This window comes from Myxine glutinosa, chromosome 6 (genome assembly GCF_964187855.1).
Source record: "Myxine glutinosa chromosome 6, kmMyxGlut1.1, whole genome shotgun sequence".
Classification (NCBI taxonomy): Eukaryota; Metazoa; Chordata; class Myxini; order Myxiniformes; family Myxinidae; genus Myxine; species Myxine glutinosa.
In genome coordinates, this window is record NC_136266.1 from 134,501,288 (window position 1) to 134,516,546 (window position 15,259).

The following is a 15,259-nucleotide window of genomic DNA, read 5'->3' on the forward strand; positions in this document are numbered from 1 at the left end:
TATAGCCCGGGTTTAACGCACACTCGCCTCTAAGCTGTCTAGCCTGGGTTTAACACACACTCACCTCTAAGCTGTATAGCCCGGGTTTAACGCACACTCGCCTATAAGCTGTCGAGCCTGGGTTTAACACACACTCACCTCTAAGCTGTCTAGCCTGGGTTTAACTTTCACTCACCTCAAAGCTGTTTAGCCTGGGTTTAACGCACACTCGCCTCTAAGCTGTCTAACCTGGGTTTAACGCACACTTGCCTATAAGCTGTATAGCCTGGGTTTAACGCACACTCGCCTCTAAGCTGTATAGCCTGGGTTTAACGCACACTCGCCTCTAAGCTGTATAGCCTGGGTTTAACGCACACTCGCCTCTAAGCTGTATAGCCTGGGTTTAACGCACACTCGCCTCTAAGCTGTATAGCCTGGGTTTAGCACACACTCGCCTGTAAGCTGTATAGCCTGGGTTTAACGCACACTCGCCTCTAAGCTGTCTAGCCTGGGTTTAACGCACACTCGCCTCTAAGCTGTCTAGCCTGGGTTTAACGCACATTCGCCTCTAAGCTGTATAGCCTGGGTTTAACGCACACTCGCCTCTAAGCTGTATAGCCTGGGTTTAACACACACTCACCTCTAAGCTGTCTAGCCTGGGTTTAACACACACTCACCTCTAAGCTGTCTAGCCTGGGTTTAACACACACTCACCTCTAAGCTGTCTAGCCTGGGTTTAACGCACACTCGCCTCTAAGCTGTCTAGCCTGGGTTTAACACACACTCACCTCTAAGCTGTATAGCCCGGGTTTAACGCACACTCGCCTATAAGCTGTCTAGCCTGGGTTTAACACACACTCACCTCTAAGCTGTCTAGCCTGGGTTTAACTTACACTCACCTCGAAGCTGTTTAGCCTGGGTTTAACGCACACTCGCCTCTAAGCTGTCTAGCCTGGGTTTAACGCACACTCGCCTCTAAGCTGTATAGCCTGGGTTTAACGCACACTCGCCTCTAAGCTGTATAGCCTGGGTTTAACGCACACTCGCCTCTAAGCTGTATAGCCTGGGTTTAACGCACACTCGCCTCTAAGCTGTACAGCCTGGGTTTAACACACACTCACCTCTAAGCTGTCTAGCCTGGGTTTAACTTACACTCACCTCTAAGCTGTTTAGCCTGGGTTTAACGCACACTCGCCTCTAAGCTGTATAGCCCGGGTTTAACGCACACTCGCCTCTAAGCTGTCCTGCCTGGGTTTAACGCACACTCACCTCTAAGCTGTAAAGCCCGGGTTTAACGCACACTCGCCTCTAAGCTGTCTAGCCTGGGTTTAACGCACACTCACCTCTTAGCTGTCTAGCCTGGGTTTAACGCGCACTCACCTCTAAGCTGTATAGCCCGGGTTTAACGCACACTCGCCTCTAAGCTGTCTAGCCTGGGTTTAACGCACACTCACCTCTTAGCTGTCTAGCCTGGGTTTAACGCGCACTCACCTCTAAGCTGTATAGCCCGGGTTTAACGCACACTCGCCTCTAATCTGTATAGCCTGGGTTGTTCTTGTTGCCTAACCAACGCATCCACCTAGTTTTGTCATAAGTCAGCCATAACTTTTTGAAATATCTTGATATGTATCGTTTTTGGCCTGATCGCTGAATGGTGAAGAATCACTTTAAAATGCATTCACTAAAAGAATCACTATCTTTTTCACTTTTAGTTATGGCTGACTAATGGCTAGTTATGGCTAGTTATGGCTTTCACTAAATAGAATCACTTTTAGTGAAGAATCACGAAAAAAAATGAAAAATGTATTCGGATCTTCACCAAAATCTAATCATTTCGTTCTTGTCAAATATCCAACCTATCCACCAAATTTCGTCCGAATCTGCCAACAACGTTTTGAGATATCCTGTTCACAAACAGACAGACAGAGGTGAAAACATAACCTCCATCCACCTTCGGTGGCAGAGGTGAATATTGAAGCAACTTCACCGCTTAAAAATAATGTGGCGAAGTCGTCTTCCTTGGAATTCCTGGAGAAGGTTTTGATTGAAATTCCCGAAATGCACTGCCGGGGGCGCTCTGAGCTAAGACAACGTATGTACAGTCTTGGAACAAGTGGAACCTTGCAGTAAGTATCCCACCTTATATGAAGCATCGTGTGAATGACGCATCAATTACGTGTTACATCGAGATATGGAACTCACAGTTGCCTTTCCAATTATTCATATTCCTTGCTGTGCCGATATCAGGTTTGAGTACTTCTTGCAAAGTATTTTATGGATGATGGTTGATGGGGTTCTTGAAATCCTCATCCTCATAAATTGCATAAATTGTATCTTTTTCTTCATTTATTCCCATCACTTCTCTCTATAATTTGCAGAGATATCAGACGATGGGATTTGTTACTCTTCTGGGGATTGTGATATGGAAATCACCCGATTTGACACGGCAGAGGAGGGTCCAACTGGAATTTCGGGTCTGGAAACATGCTGCGGAAATGGATCAAGCGGGAGCTGGCGGAATCTCTCATCCTCCGTCTGTGTCCCATGCACCACATCATACCTTGATGATGGTGAGGATAATTTTTATTTCATACTGCAGAGACAAAGGCTCATGGAAGAACTAGACCACAGATGACATAATGCCAGCCCACTGATAATGAAGCACAAAGGAACAGGTGGTTATAAGAAACACAGATAAATAGGCAGGACGCAGACAGATAACAGAACAATGAAGCGGAAGAAGAGATGCAGATGTGTGATGTGTAATGTGGTGGGACAGCAGGCCGTAAAAACTATAAGTACAGAACAAAGTCCTTGCTTTCCTGAAAGTCCTTGTAGTGTCCATCTTGTTTATCCCGTGTACCCCACCCCAGCCCTCTCCCTTCCACAAATCTACCACTGTCCCTGTTCTCTACTGTTGATGTGCTTCCCTCTCTCTCCACCTCTTGTCTCCGGTTCCCTTTATTATATGTTCTATGTGTTAGCTCTCACACGAGCCTCAACCAAGTATACAAAACTAGAACAATGCGACTGTGTCGCCAATATGCCTCCGAATAGTCCCACAACCGGTAGATGCCATCACTCTGCATATGTATGGGTAGGAGATCATGTTTGTAAAGTTTTGTGTTGATCGAATAAGGTTCGTTTTTCTATCCAAGATGGCTGCCAAACCACGTGACCTATGACATCATCATTTTCAAACTATATGCAACAGTGCTGTTAGATGATATTTTTGTAAAATTTCGCATCTATAGGGTGAGTGGTTTCAGAGATATAATTATTTAATATTTTCCTTCAATCCAATATGGCTGCCAAACCAAATCCAATATGGCTGCCTATGATGTCATAAATTTAATATTTGAATAGAAATGGGTTATAGATCATGTGCATGCAATTTTAGATTTTTAGGATAAAGAATTCGATTAAAACATTTTGGTTGGTATACCACTTCACCGATGATGTCATCATTATGATGCTTTTGTTCCCCATTGGGAGTATTTGACAATGTGTGAAGTTTAAATTGTTTCCATTCAGCGGTTTCCGAGAAATAATTTTTTAATTATTTGATTTGAATCAAATATGGCTGCCATACTACGTGACCTATGAAGTCAGAATTATCATAAAAACATTCTGCATGGGTGTCACTCCTACCCTGAAAATTTCGTCTCAATCGGACATATGGTTGCTGAGAAAAACGAGGTTTAGCCCTTATGGAAGTATGGACGTACGAACGTACGTACGGACGGACGGACGGACGGACAACCTGAAAACATAATGCCTCCGGCGACTTTGTCGGCAGAGGCATAAAAAGGGGAAAAAATCAATGACAACAGAAAAGATCATGGATCTTCTTGGAAGAAAATGCAAGATTGCAGTGAGTCGCACTCAAAGACTGGTGTCAAAGCGAGAATCAATGGACTCGGGTAGATTATTCCACAGAGGGGAGAAAACAGGAATAGAGAAATGAAGGCAAGCAGTGAGAATATATTTTGGAAGGTCACAAAGTGTGGGTCGCTGGCAGATTATAGTTTCTGACCTATCACGGTTGGGAAAGGACAAAGAGAAGAGGCTGCAAGGTCAGGTGTGAGTTGGTACAGGACCACAAGACCACCGACGTGCTCGCAGGGTAATGAAGGAGTACCTGCACGTCTGCCTCCTGTTGGTAGATACCAATTACCTTGCAGTCCCTCAGAGTCCACAAATAGGAAAAATGACCTCTAAAGGTGGTTATTCTTTTTTTCTATAAATTGTCAACTCATATTAAGCCACTGTTAAGAAACCCTCCTTGTTGGCATTGTGTCAGCAGATGAGGGTTGGGGAGGGGGTGGGATTGGAGGGGGGGGGGGGGGGGCACTCGAGTAATACATTTCATAATCATCCAATTTTGAGGTAAAAAGATGGAAGTTTACCAATTAGTGAAGTATAACATACCTGGTTTTCAGGCTGAGAAATACACATTTTCTTGGCCAATTGAACAACTAGCGATGCCATGAATGGGTTTTATATGAGATATAATGTATTGCAATAGAGTTACAAGATGATTTCACATCACTTTTATACTATAACCGTCCGATTGGATGGTGCAGAGTTAGCACAGGTACCTGCGACCTGTCTAGTCTGGGTGTGATTCCCAACCCGACAATGAAGTGCGTGATTGGTGCTTCACAGTGAGGGTGTTGCATCTCAAAGTGTTCCTTGGAAGGGCATTAAAACAGGTGTCCCATCTGCAAGGATTAGTTGGTGGATGTTAAAGCTCCCACGGTGTCTTTCGATGAAAGGTTGGTGAGTTATCACCAGCATTCTTTAGGAATTTATTCCAAGTGCTTGCCCTGACTGACTGCTAGAAAGGCAATGGCAAACCATCCAGCATAACCCTTGCCAAGAGACTGCTTTGGCAGGACTGAAACTGATCTTGGGTAGAGCACAGGACAACAATCATCCATCAAGAGTAAAACTAGAATGGATGTTGTCCATAGTCAGAAATCATCTCTCATTTTGATCACCAAGAAGTATACAATTCTTTTTTTCCTCCACGAAAATGCTCCTTTTCTCATGGACATGTTGGTAGTGAGTTTAATTTTGACCGAGCATCAAGCTATCACCATTCAGCCTTTTTACCCTCAAACACATGTTCTGTCTCTTTGAGGAAAAACATACAAACATCATACATTGCCTTCAGAAAGTATTCACACCCATTGACTTTTTTCATATTTTGTTATATGAATGAATGAATATGAATGATCGTTTTAAGGCCATTTTCCCCGCTAGAGCAGGGGTTAGCTTTGCGGGCCCCATGACAATCATGGTTCCCTGTTTGAGGCAATGTTTTATGGCCGGATGCCCTTCCTGACGCCAACCCTTAGTCGCCTCTTACGTTGCGCAGGGATACGGTGTACCTATTCTAAACCGGGGTACACATCGTGATCATTCATCCCAGCAAGCTGGTACTCAATTTGCCGACCTCGGAAAGATGACAGGCTGAGTCAACCCCTCCTGTTATATGACAGCCTGAATTTAAAATGGATTGAATTGAGATGTTGTTCTCACTGATCTACATGTAATACCCCATAATGTCATAGTGGAATTTTTAAAATATAACTTTTTACAAAATAATTAAAAATGAAATATATAAATATTTCATTTGCACAACCTTTAACCCCCCTGAGTCAATATTTCATAGAAGTGCCTCTAGCAGTGATTGCAGCTTTGAGTCTTCTTGGGTATGTCTGTATCAGCTTTGCACATCTGGATTTGGGGAGTTTCTCCCATTCTTCATTGCAGATTTGCTCAAGCTCTGTCAAGTTGGATGGGGAGCATCAGTGAACAGCAATCTTCAAGTCTTTCCACAGATTCTCAAAAGGATTCAAGTCTGGGGTTTGGCTGGGCCACTCAAGGGCTTCCAAGTTATTTTTTTGAAGCCATTCCAGTGTTGCATTCGCCATATGATTGGGGTCATTGTCCTGTTGGAACGTAAATCTGCACCGCAGTCTACGGTCTTTTGCACTCTGAAGCAGGTTCTCCTCAAGGATTTGCCTGCATTTGGCTCCAGTCATTGTTCCCTCTGTCCTTACAAGTCTCCCAGTCCCTTCCACTGAAAAACATCCCCATAGCATGATGCTGCCACCATCATGCTTCACGGTAGGGATGACATTAGATGGTTGATGAGCTGTAATCAATTTCTGCCAGATGTAGGTAGCACTTTGCATTCAGGCCAAAAAGTTCAATTTTTGTCTCATCAGACCATATGATATTTTGCCTCATGTCCTCCGTCTTCCACGTGCCTTTTTGCAAACTCCAGGCATGCTCTCATGTGCCTTTTTCTCAGTGGTGGCTTCCATGTGGCCACTCTCCCATAAAGCCGAGATTTGGGAAGTGCTGCAGAGACTGTTGTCCTTCTGAAACGTTCTCCCATCTCAGCCAAGGAACTCTGTAGTTCAGTCAGAGTGGTCATTGAGGTATTGGTCACCTTCCTTACCAAGGTCCTTCCTGCCCGGTTGCTCAGATTGGTCATACGGTCAGCTCTAGGAAGAGTCAGAGTAGTTCCATGTTCTTTCCATTTCCTAACAATGGAGCGTACTGTGCTCTTGGGAACTTTCAACACTCTAGAAGTTGTTTTATACCATTCCCCAGATTTATGCCTCCTCACAATTCTATATCGGAGTTCTTCGGACAATTCCTTGGACTTCGTGATGGAGTTTCTGCTCTGACATGCACTGTCAACTGTCTGACCTTGTATAGAAAGGTGTTTCTTTCTAAATAATGTCCAATCAATTGAATTGGCCACAGGTGGACTCCACTCAAGCTGTAGAGATATTTCAAGGATGATCAAAGGAAATAGGATGCATCTGAGCTCAATTTGGAGTGTGTTACATATTTATGTGAATGTATGTGAATTACTATTCAGGTCCTTGCTTATCAATGTGTAGTCGATTAAGGGTTGTTGTGATTAAAGGGTCAGGAGCCCTTCTGGGAAAAAGGAGACCGGAAACGGAAGAAAAAAGACACGAGGTCCGGGAGAAGCGACGATTCTTCTTTTTCCTCGCCCAGCTCCGAGGAGAGTGGGGATCGAGATTGAGCAGCGTGGAAAAGCTGCGTTCCCAAGCCCGTCTGGCGAGAGGAGTTACCGGGACGTGTAACTACCCTTTTGACACGTCAAGTTGCCGTGGGTCCGTGCATGGACCCAGCGTCCGGCACAGTTCGCCGCACCGTCTACAAGGACGCGTACGGGTCGCACTTTGGGGCCTCGCGCGCGTTGCAAGCGGCGCTTGCTTTGCCCGCTTCGCTTGGCCAGGAGGGGTGTGCTGCAGCCGTGGTTCCCGGTACGGTACGTGCCCGGTGGAAGCACGTCCGCCCGGGGTTCGTTCAACCGCCCGTGTGCGGCGAAGCCGACCATCATCTTGGTCAGGAGGGGCCCAGAGACATTGTGAGGGACAGAGACCAAAGGGGTCGTGAGTACCCAAGGGGTCGGGAGTGGGGAAAGGGGACACACGTATGTAAGATGGCCATCTTAATCATCTCGGGGATTGATTGTTGATTGTGGATTGTTGATGGTTGATTGCTCGGGGAATATATCATTGATTATTCCGGATCCTTGGTGTGGGGTTTTTTCTTGGTTGGAATTCATATTGATTGCGTTACGAAAGCGCATACATAATAAATCTTTCTGGCGGAGTTCCTCTCACGGTCCGGGGGTCACCGAGACCAGGTAGTCACTGGGAGGACCACGTAACAAGTGTCATAGAAAAGAGGTTGAATACTTATTGACTCGAAACATTTCAGCTTTTCATTTTTAATTGTTTTACAAAAATTTCTAAAAAACAAATGCCACTTTGAGATTATGGTGTACTAGCGTAGCCTACTCGTTTCTTCACTGACGGACCAATTAGTCATCCTGTTTGCCAAAACAAATTTACTCATGCGAGGAGTGCTTTATTTAACCTCAGTGTTGTGCAGGCAAAATAGGAAATTGTAATACCCTCTGCCAGCACCACCAGAAGGCACTACTTGGTATACATTTACACTTGAGAATTTACGCCACCCCACCCCCTCTCCACACCCCCACGTGAGGCCACGGACACAGCCTATGTGACCCCCCCTTTCCTTCCCCCATACAAAGTGTATTTGTTCCCCAAATATGTGGCCCTGTCAAAAAACAAAGAAACAAAGAAAGCCACAGAGGGAGAGACAATGGCATTTATATACAGACTTGGCATTTAATATGGAATATATTTTTTTCCTTGACTTGGGTTTACTTTCTTAACTCAGTATATCAATCTGGTGAGTTTCTTTTACACTTTGGTGAATTATTTGTTAAAAGAACCATGTCACTGATTGTCTGTCGCAGCAAGAAGTCAACAACAGGATTATATCACAGGTGGCGTGGCAAAATGTACGGACAGGTGCATTTGATGATTGGCTTCACAGTCGGGTATACAAGGGTTGTTGCGTTCTGTATTAGTGGAAAACAATTGCTGCACGTCTCCAAAAGTTATTGCTGCTTCCTCTGGAGATGGTCCGTCAACTCGACAATGCTGTTTGTCATGGAGTGGTGGCTTTACGAAATTACGGCATGAAACAGCGTGCTATTGCTCGGCAGTATGGCATCACTCAAGGTCAGGTGTCAAAGATCCTGAAACGAAATGCTCAGAGGGGTGTCCCTACTCCAATACCGAGGCCAGGATGTCCCCGCAGAACCACAAGGAGGGATGATCGCCAGCTGCACCGGTTGGTCCGCAATGGCCGTACCAAGTCAGCTAATCGGCTGAGGGCTGAGTGGCAGCAACGGACAAATGTGCCTGTATCCAGAAGGCTAGTCAACCAACGACTGGTTCAAGCAGGCTATCGTGCCAGGCGTCCCCTGAGAAAGCCACGCCTGACCAGACAACACTGCCAGCGCTGATTGCAGTGGTCCAGAGAGCACCGTCAATGGCAGCCAGGACACTGGAATCACGTGACCTTCAGTGACGAGTCTAGATTTCTGGTCTATCGTCAAGATGGCCATGTCCGAGTGCGCAGCCAAGTGCATGAAGCCTACAACAAAGATTGTATAGTGCCAAGAGTCCAAGCTGGAGGTGGTGGGGTGACCGTTTGGGCTGCTTTTCATGCAGGGGGCAAAACTGGCCTGGTTGTTCTGAATGGAAACCTGAACCAGTTCATGTACAGGGCCATTCTGGAAGAAACATCGCTTCCATTTGCTCGTGCAGCCTTTCGAGGAAACGTTGTCTTCCAAGATGACAATGCACGGCCTCATCGTGCTCGCATGAATCAGCACTTTCTTGCTGACCGTGGTGTAGAGCTATGGAGTGGCCTGCCATGTCCCCGGATATGAATCCGATAGAGAACTTGTGGGCAGAATTAACACGTCAAATCGACAACTTGGACCAGCAGCCGACCTTTGTGCATGAATTGCAGCAGACTATTGTCACTGCATGGCAAGAGATTCCTGTCCAAACCTTGGCAAATCTCGTGAACAGCATGCCTCGACATGTACGTGCTCTACTGAATGCTCGTGGGGGCTACACGAAGTACTGAACTGTAATTTTACTGTCCGTAATCCCAGTCGTAATTTAACTTTTGTTTTTGTTAAAAAAAAATTGGCTAATGTGCAAAATAAAGAGATACTTCTGGAAAACGTACAGAAGTTTAACACAGTACTGTCCGTGAATTGAGTTCGATATCAGTTTACATCACTTTCAAGGATCAATTTATTTGTTTCGAAATGTCAAATGTGGTTTTTGTTTCTTTTAAAGGTCACATTAACAAAAGCTATAATGATTTCAACATAATTCCAATGAACTTTTGGTTCTAAGACATCTTGAAAAGTAAGTTCACCCCCACAAAAAAAATATTCCATATTAAATGCCAAGTCTGTATATTAGCAGGGATCTGTGGAAATTCCACGTAATGTAAAATATGAATTCAGTGTTCAACTGTCCCAACACTTCCCCCACCTTTCCCAACCTCTCGAACCTCTGCCTCCCAACCCCAAGTTCTCACTCTTCCCCTCCCAACCCTAAGGCATCAATGCTTTCCCTACTCTGAGGCTTCAAACCCCCTCTCAACCTGTTTTTTTTTTTTGTTTTTTTTTTGTATACTAAATCTAGGCTCGTGAAAGAGCTAACATTTACTTCACAAACAAATCAACCAGACAAACAAAATATATAAAAAGAGGGAGCGGAAGACAAGATGGGGAGAGAAGAGGAAGCACACAAACACAACATTTGAGAGCAGGGAGATGTGTGGGAGGGAGAGGGCTTGGGGGGAGGAGGCGTGGGAATGGGGGGTTGAAGTATAAAACACAAGGACACCAAGGACTTCCAGGACAGAAGTTGGTATTTCAAAAAAGTGGAATTGGGGTGAAATTAGCGGGGGTAGAAAAGATCAAGGTTTTGGATGGGGGAAGATAAGAGATGGTGGTGAACAGCTGTTTTAAAGACCTGGAGGGTGGAGTGGGATTGAAGAGAGTGAGGGAGTTTGTTCCAGAGGCGGGAGAAAAGATGAATGAAGGAGTGAAGGTGAGCAGAGAGTCTTGATTTTGGCAGTTTAACCATAAGAGGGTTGCAGGCAGATCCAATCCAATGGTTGCCTGTCCAATTAATGTCCTTGTGAGATATGCGGAAAATAAAAAGACCTTTTATAATGACATGGAAAGACCCTGCATGACGGAATGCCAATCCCATCCCCACTTCAGGCCTTCTCCAGCTTCATTGCAAATGACACCAAGAAGAACAATCTCACCAACAAAGCTTTGCTCCTTGTAGACAATGCCCCCTGCCCATCTTGTGCAGATGCAAGACTGGTGCAATAATACAATGTTTTGCCCCCCCCCCCCCTAGAGTTAGACCACCGTCCATGCAGAAATTAATTACGCAGTCGTGGCACACTGACATAGCCATCCATGCTGTAATGTATGTTTGAAGTGCCTGCAATTCAGAAGCAACTGCATTGTTGTTATTGTTGTTGGTTGTCCCGAGGGACCCAGAAAAATAAACAGACTACCGAGTGCCCGTTCTAGTATTACGTGTTTTATGGCTGTGAGGTGTTTTTAATTTCGTGGTGGTGAGGTGTTTTTATTACGTGTTTTATGGCTGTGAGGTGTTTTAAATTACTTGGTGGTGAAGTGTTTTGAATTACGTGGTGGTGAGGTGTTTTTATTACGTGTTTTATGGTGGTGAAGTGTTTTGATTTACCTGGTGGTGAGGTGTTTTTAAATGACGTCATGGTGAGGTGTTTTTAATATCGTGGCTTTGAGGTGTTTTTATTACGTGGCCTAACGTTAGGCCATAACGTTAGGCCATTACGTTAGGCCATAACGGATGGCCTAACATTGGAGTCCTACTTATGTTACATGGTGTCAGAAATAATCTGCAATAACTCCGTCCATCCGTGCCATCTGAATCTGGTATCTGAGATACATAAACTATAGCATCCGTTAACTTTGAGCACCCCACGATTGACTGGTATACGGCTTCGTTATATCATGAATTTGTTCGATTTCGAAACCACGTTGGATTTGTGTTCAACGGTCCATTGGCCGATCTGCCCGACAAACACAAGGCAGGCTGGCTTGGAACATGGACCGGAGAACAAGGACGAGATATATACAAGACTTTTGAGTGGATTGAAGTTGAGAAGGATGATCCCAACAAAGTTTTGGACAAATATGACTTGCATATTCGTCCACGAAAAAACAAGCGCATCGTGAGGCATCGGCTGTTCAAGAGGAAACAAAGCTCTGAGGAATCGTTTGACAACTTTGTTAAGGATTTGCGTCTCATTCTCTTGGACTTCGTGTATGCTCAACCTGAAGATTTGCTCATGGATGCGATCATCCAAGGTGTGCATGAGGAGAAGGTCCAGGAACGCCTGCTGGACAGAGGTGAGGAACTTGCACTGGCCAAAGCTCTTCAAGTGGGTCAGCAATATGAACTTTCAAAGACTCATTCGCATTGTCCATGATGAGGACACGAGTGTAGCTGCTGTACACTACAACCAAGCGAGGCCGAAACCACAATCGAACCCAGCACCACGACCGTCATCACGCAGGAGACCAACCCCGAATAGACCACGGCTTAAGGACAGATGCCAACGCTGTGGCAAAGATCCTAACCATGCATGGAATCACGGTGAATGTCCAGCAATTGGATCCACATGCTCTTGCTGCAAGAAACCGAATCATTGGCTTGCAGTTTGCCATCGACGTGCTAGCATACATTCGGTTGAAACTCAGTTGGACGGTGCTTATGCTTATACAACCGAGTATATGGATGAAACTCATGGGAACATTCTGCGGATCAGTGCACTGCAGACAATGGCTGCATCTTCTGGTGATAAATGGAGGCAATCTCTCTTAGTATCAGGAAGGCAAGCAACCTTCAGAATTGATACCGGAGCTCGCTGCAACACAATGACACTATCTGATTATCAGCATCTTGCTCACACTGGTGAACTCCGTCAATCAGCCATGGTATTGTGTACCTACTCTAATCACAGGATAAAACCCGTCGTAGCCATGGATCTTCCTGTTCAGTTCCGTGGCAAGACAGTCACCACAGCGTTTGAAGTGGTTGCTCTCTCACAGGAAAACATAATATCTGGAGATACAGCTGAAGTTCTGGGTCTGATCATCAGACTCGATTACGTTGGAACTGAGGTGGACCCTGGTGACTTTCTTACTTAGTGAAGGAATATCCGGATCTAGTGCGAACTACTGTAACTCTGCCAGGAATGTATACAATTAAATTGCAATCTGGTGCGAAGGGAGTAGTACACGCTTCGCGGCGACAACCAGCTTCCCTCTTGCCATGTATTAAAACCCGACTGAAGGAGATGCAATCCGATGAATACATTTCCAAAGTTAATGAACCAACCGAATGGGTCAGCTCAATGGTGGTATCTCTTAGAAATGGCAAACTGAGAATCTGTCTTGATCCGTCTGATCTTAACGAGGTCATCAAGAGGGAGCACCATCCCATGCACACTGTTGAGGATGTCATTGCAAGTATACCTAATGCCAAGGCAAAGTCAGGATTTCTACAAATCAAACTGGATGAGCAATCATCTTATCTGACATGTTTCAATACACCGTTTGGTAGGTATAGGTGACTTCATCTTCCCTTTGGTTTGAAATGTGCACCTGAAAATTTTCAGAGGATTATGGACCAGATGATTAAAGGCATTGATGGAGCATTCACAATCATGGATGACATTCTTGTAGCTGGTCCAGATGTGGAGTTGCATGGTCGAATCCTGAAAAAGGTCATCCAGAGAGCAACAAATTACAATCTGAAGTTGAATCTGCAGAAGTGTAAAATCCACCAGTCACGGGTACTGTGAACATGTACTGTCCATGTACTGTGAACATGAACATGTACTGTGAACAGTGTAAAATCCGCCAGCATGTAGGACATGTACTGTCTGCTGATGGATTATCTCATGATCCGGCTAAAGTAGAGGCAGTTCTCAGTATGCTGATTCCGACCGATAAAGAAGCTGTGAGATGTTTCGTCGGATTTATCATGTATCTGTCAAAGTTCATCCCTGGTTTGAGTGACAAGTTAGCTCCACTCCGAGAGCTGCTGAAATCGGACGTTGAATATCAATGGCAACCAGCTCAAGCTTGAGCATTTGAGAGACTGAAGGAACTTTGCTGTCATCCGCCTGTTCTTGCATACTACAATGTGTTACGGATTCGTCACTTCCCCCTTTGTTGTTATTATATACTTGTAGGATTTTTAGTTTCATGTAATATTGTTGTTAAGATTTCTGTGTGAAATGGAGATGACTTTAGTAAAAGGTAAAAAGAAATGAATGTGGAGGAAAAATAAAAACGTGGCAAAGAAACCGGAAGAGGAGAGGGGAGGAAAATCGGCAGGGAAAAGAGACAGCCGTGAGTCACATCGAGGCTACGAGCGGACTTCCTTGATATTGGTCGCGAATGAATTGAGGCTTCCCGTGTAAGGGATTGCCAGCGACATCGTCCCATATTGCGAATGCAATTAAATCTGCGTCTCAGGTTTTGGTACCGAGCGTGAGCTATTGTTGGCAGGAAAGCAAGCACCTCCATTATAGGCAGATCCGTCATTTTTTCCTCGAGGAGGCCGTCCACCTGGTGAATCGTGTTTTGTCGTTGGGATTCCCATATCGACATCCTCATGTGGATCGCTGTTGGTTCCCATATCGGCTTAATTCCCTTGTCGACATCTTCGTGTGAATCGCCTTTGGTTTCCATATCGGCTCCCATCTGCCCGACCTCTCACCTCTCAACTCCTCGTCCGCAGCCGCGCCGATACCTGCCGGTTGTTCTTGCCGTTCTGCACGACTTCGACCTTCACCCAGCATGGGGATTCGTGCACGGACTTTGAGATTGTTACATTCCACTCACGGTTGGCATATCATGAGTTTATTGATTGGAGAGTATTGGGGGATGATGGTACCATCATGTGTTTTGTCATGAGATACAAGTGATATTTTCATGGTACTTTCGTTAAGAGTGCTATTATTGTGTATGTGAGCGTTCTTAATACAATTACTTATTTTGTTCTACACAATTGCATTGGTGTGGTTTTACCATGGGTTATTAGAACACTCAGAATAACAAATCTTTCTGCCGTGTTCCCGCTCAAGACTCTGAGGGGCACCGTAACCGGAGTTTGGGGAGGTAACACGTAATTGATGTCAACAAACCAGTCGAGATCCACTGTGATGCTAGCCGAAGTGGACTTGCAGTTCTCATCCAGGACAACCGACCCATTGTATATAGTTCCAGGACTCTCACAGAGACGGAGACATGGTATGCACAAATAGAGGAGATCCTATCCATAGTCCATGCCAGTAAGATGTTTGACTGTTATATATTTGGGAAAACGGTCACCGTCTACAATGACCATAAGCCTCTGGAAATGATCACCAGGAAGCCGTTGCTGTCCGCTCCGATGAGACTACAGAGCATGCTACTACGATTGCAATGGTATGATCTCAACATTCGGTACAGAAGAGGGGAGGATATGCAGCTTCCAGACACTTTTCTAGAGCCTACCTGCCAGATACGCGTTCAGAACTGGACAACTTGGAGCATATTTCAATGTTGGACTTTCTATCTATCTCTGACGAGAGGTATGCGGATCTTCAAAAAGCTACTCATTCCGAACTCACTCGGTTACAGTGCATGATTCTTGATGGATGGCCAGACACCAGGCAAGGTGTATCACTGGGATTCCCGGAGTGAACTTTCAGTTACGGATGGCATCCTATACAAAGACATGTGAATTGCCATCCCACC

At 45.2% G+C, this 15,259-nt stretch overlaps 1 protein-coding gene across 1 annotated transcript in view; it reads left to right on the forward strand.

The window, feature by feature from the left end:
- The window catches only part of LOC137429455 (SCO-spondin), a 444,698-nt gene that overhangs the window by 12,359 nt on the left and 417,080 nt on the right, over positions 1–15,259 (forward strand). The window contains exon 4 of the mRNA XM_078781076.1: positions 2,358–2,549. Coding sequence (XP_078637202.1) covers positions 2,358–2,549 — 192 coding nt within the window. The remainder of the gene's footprint in view (positions 1–2,357; positions 2,550–15,259) is intronic.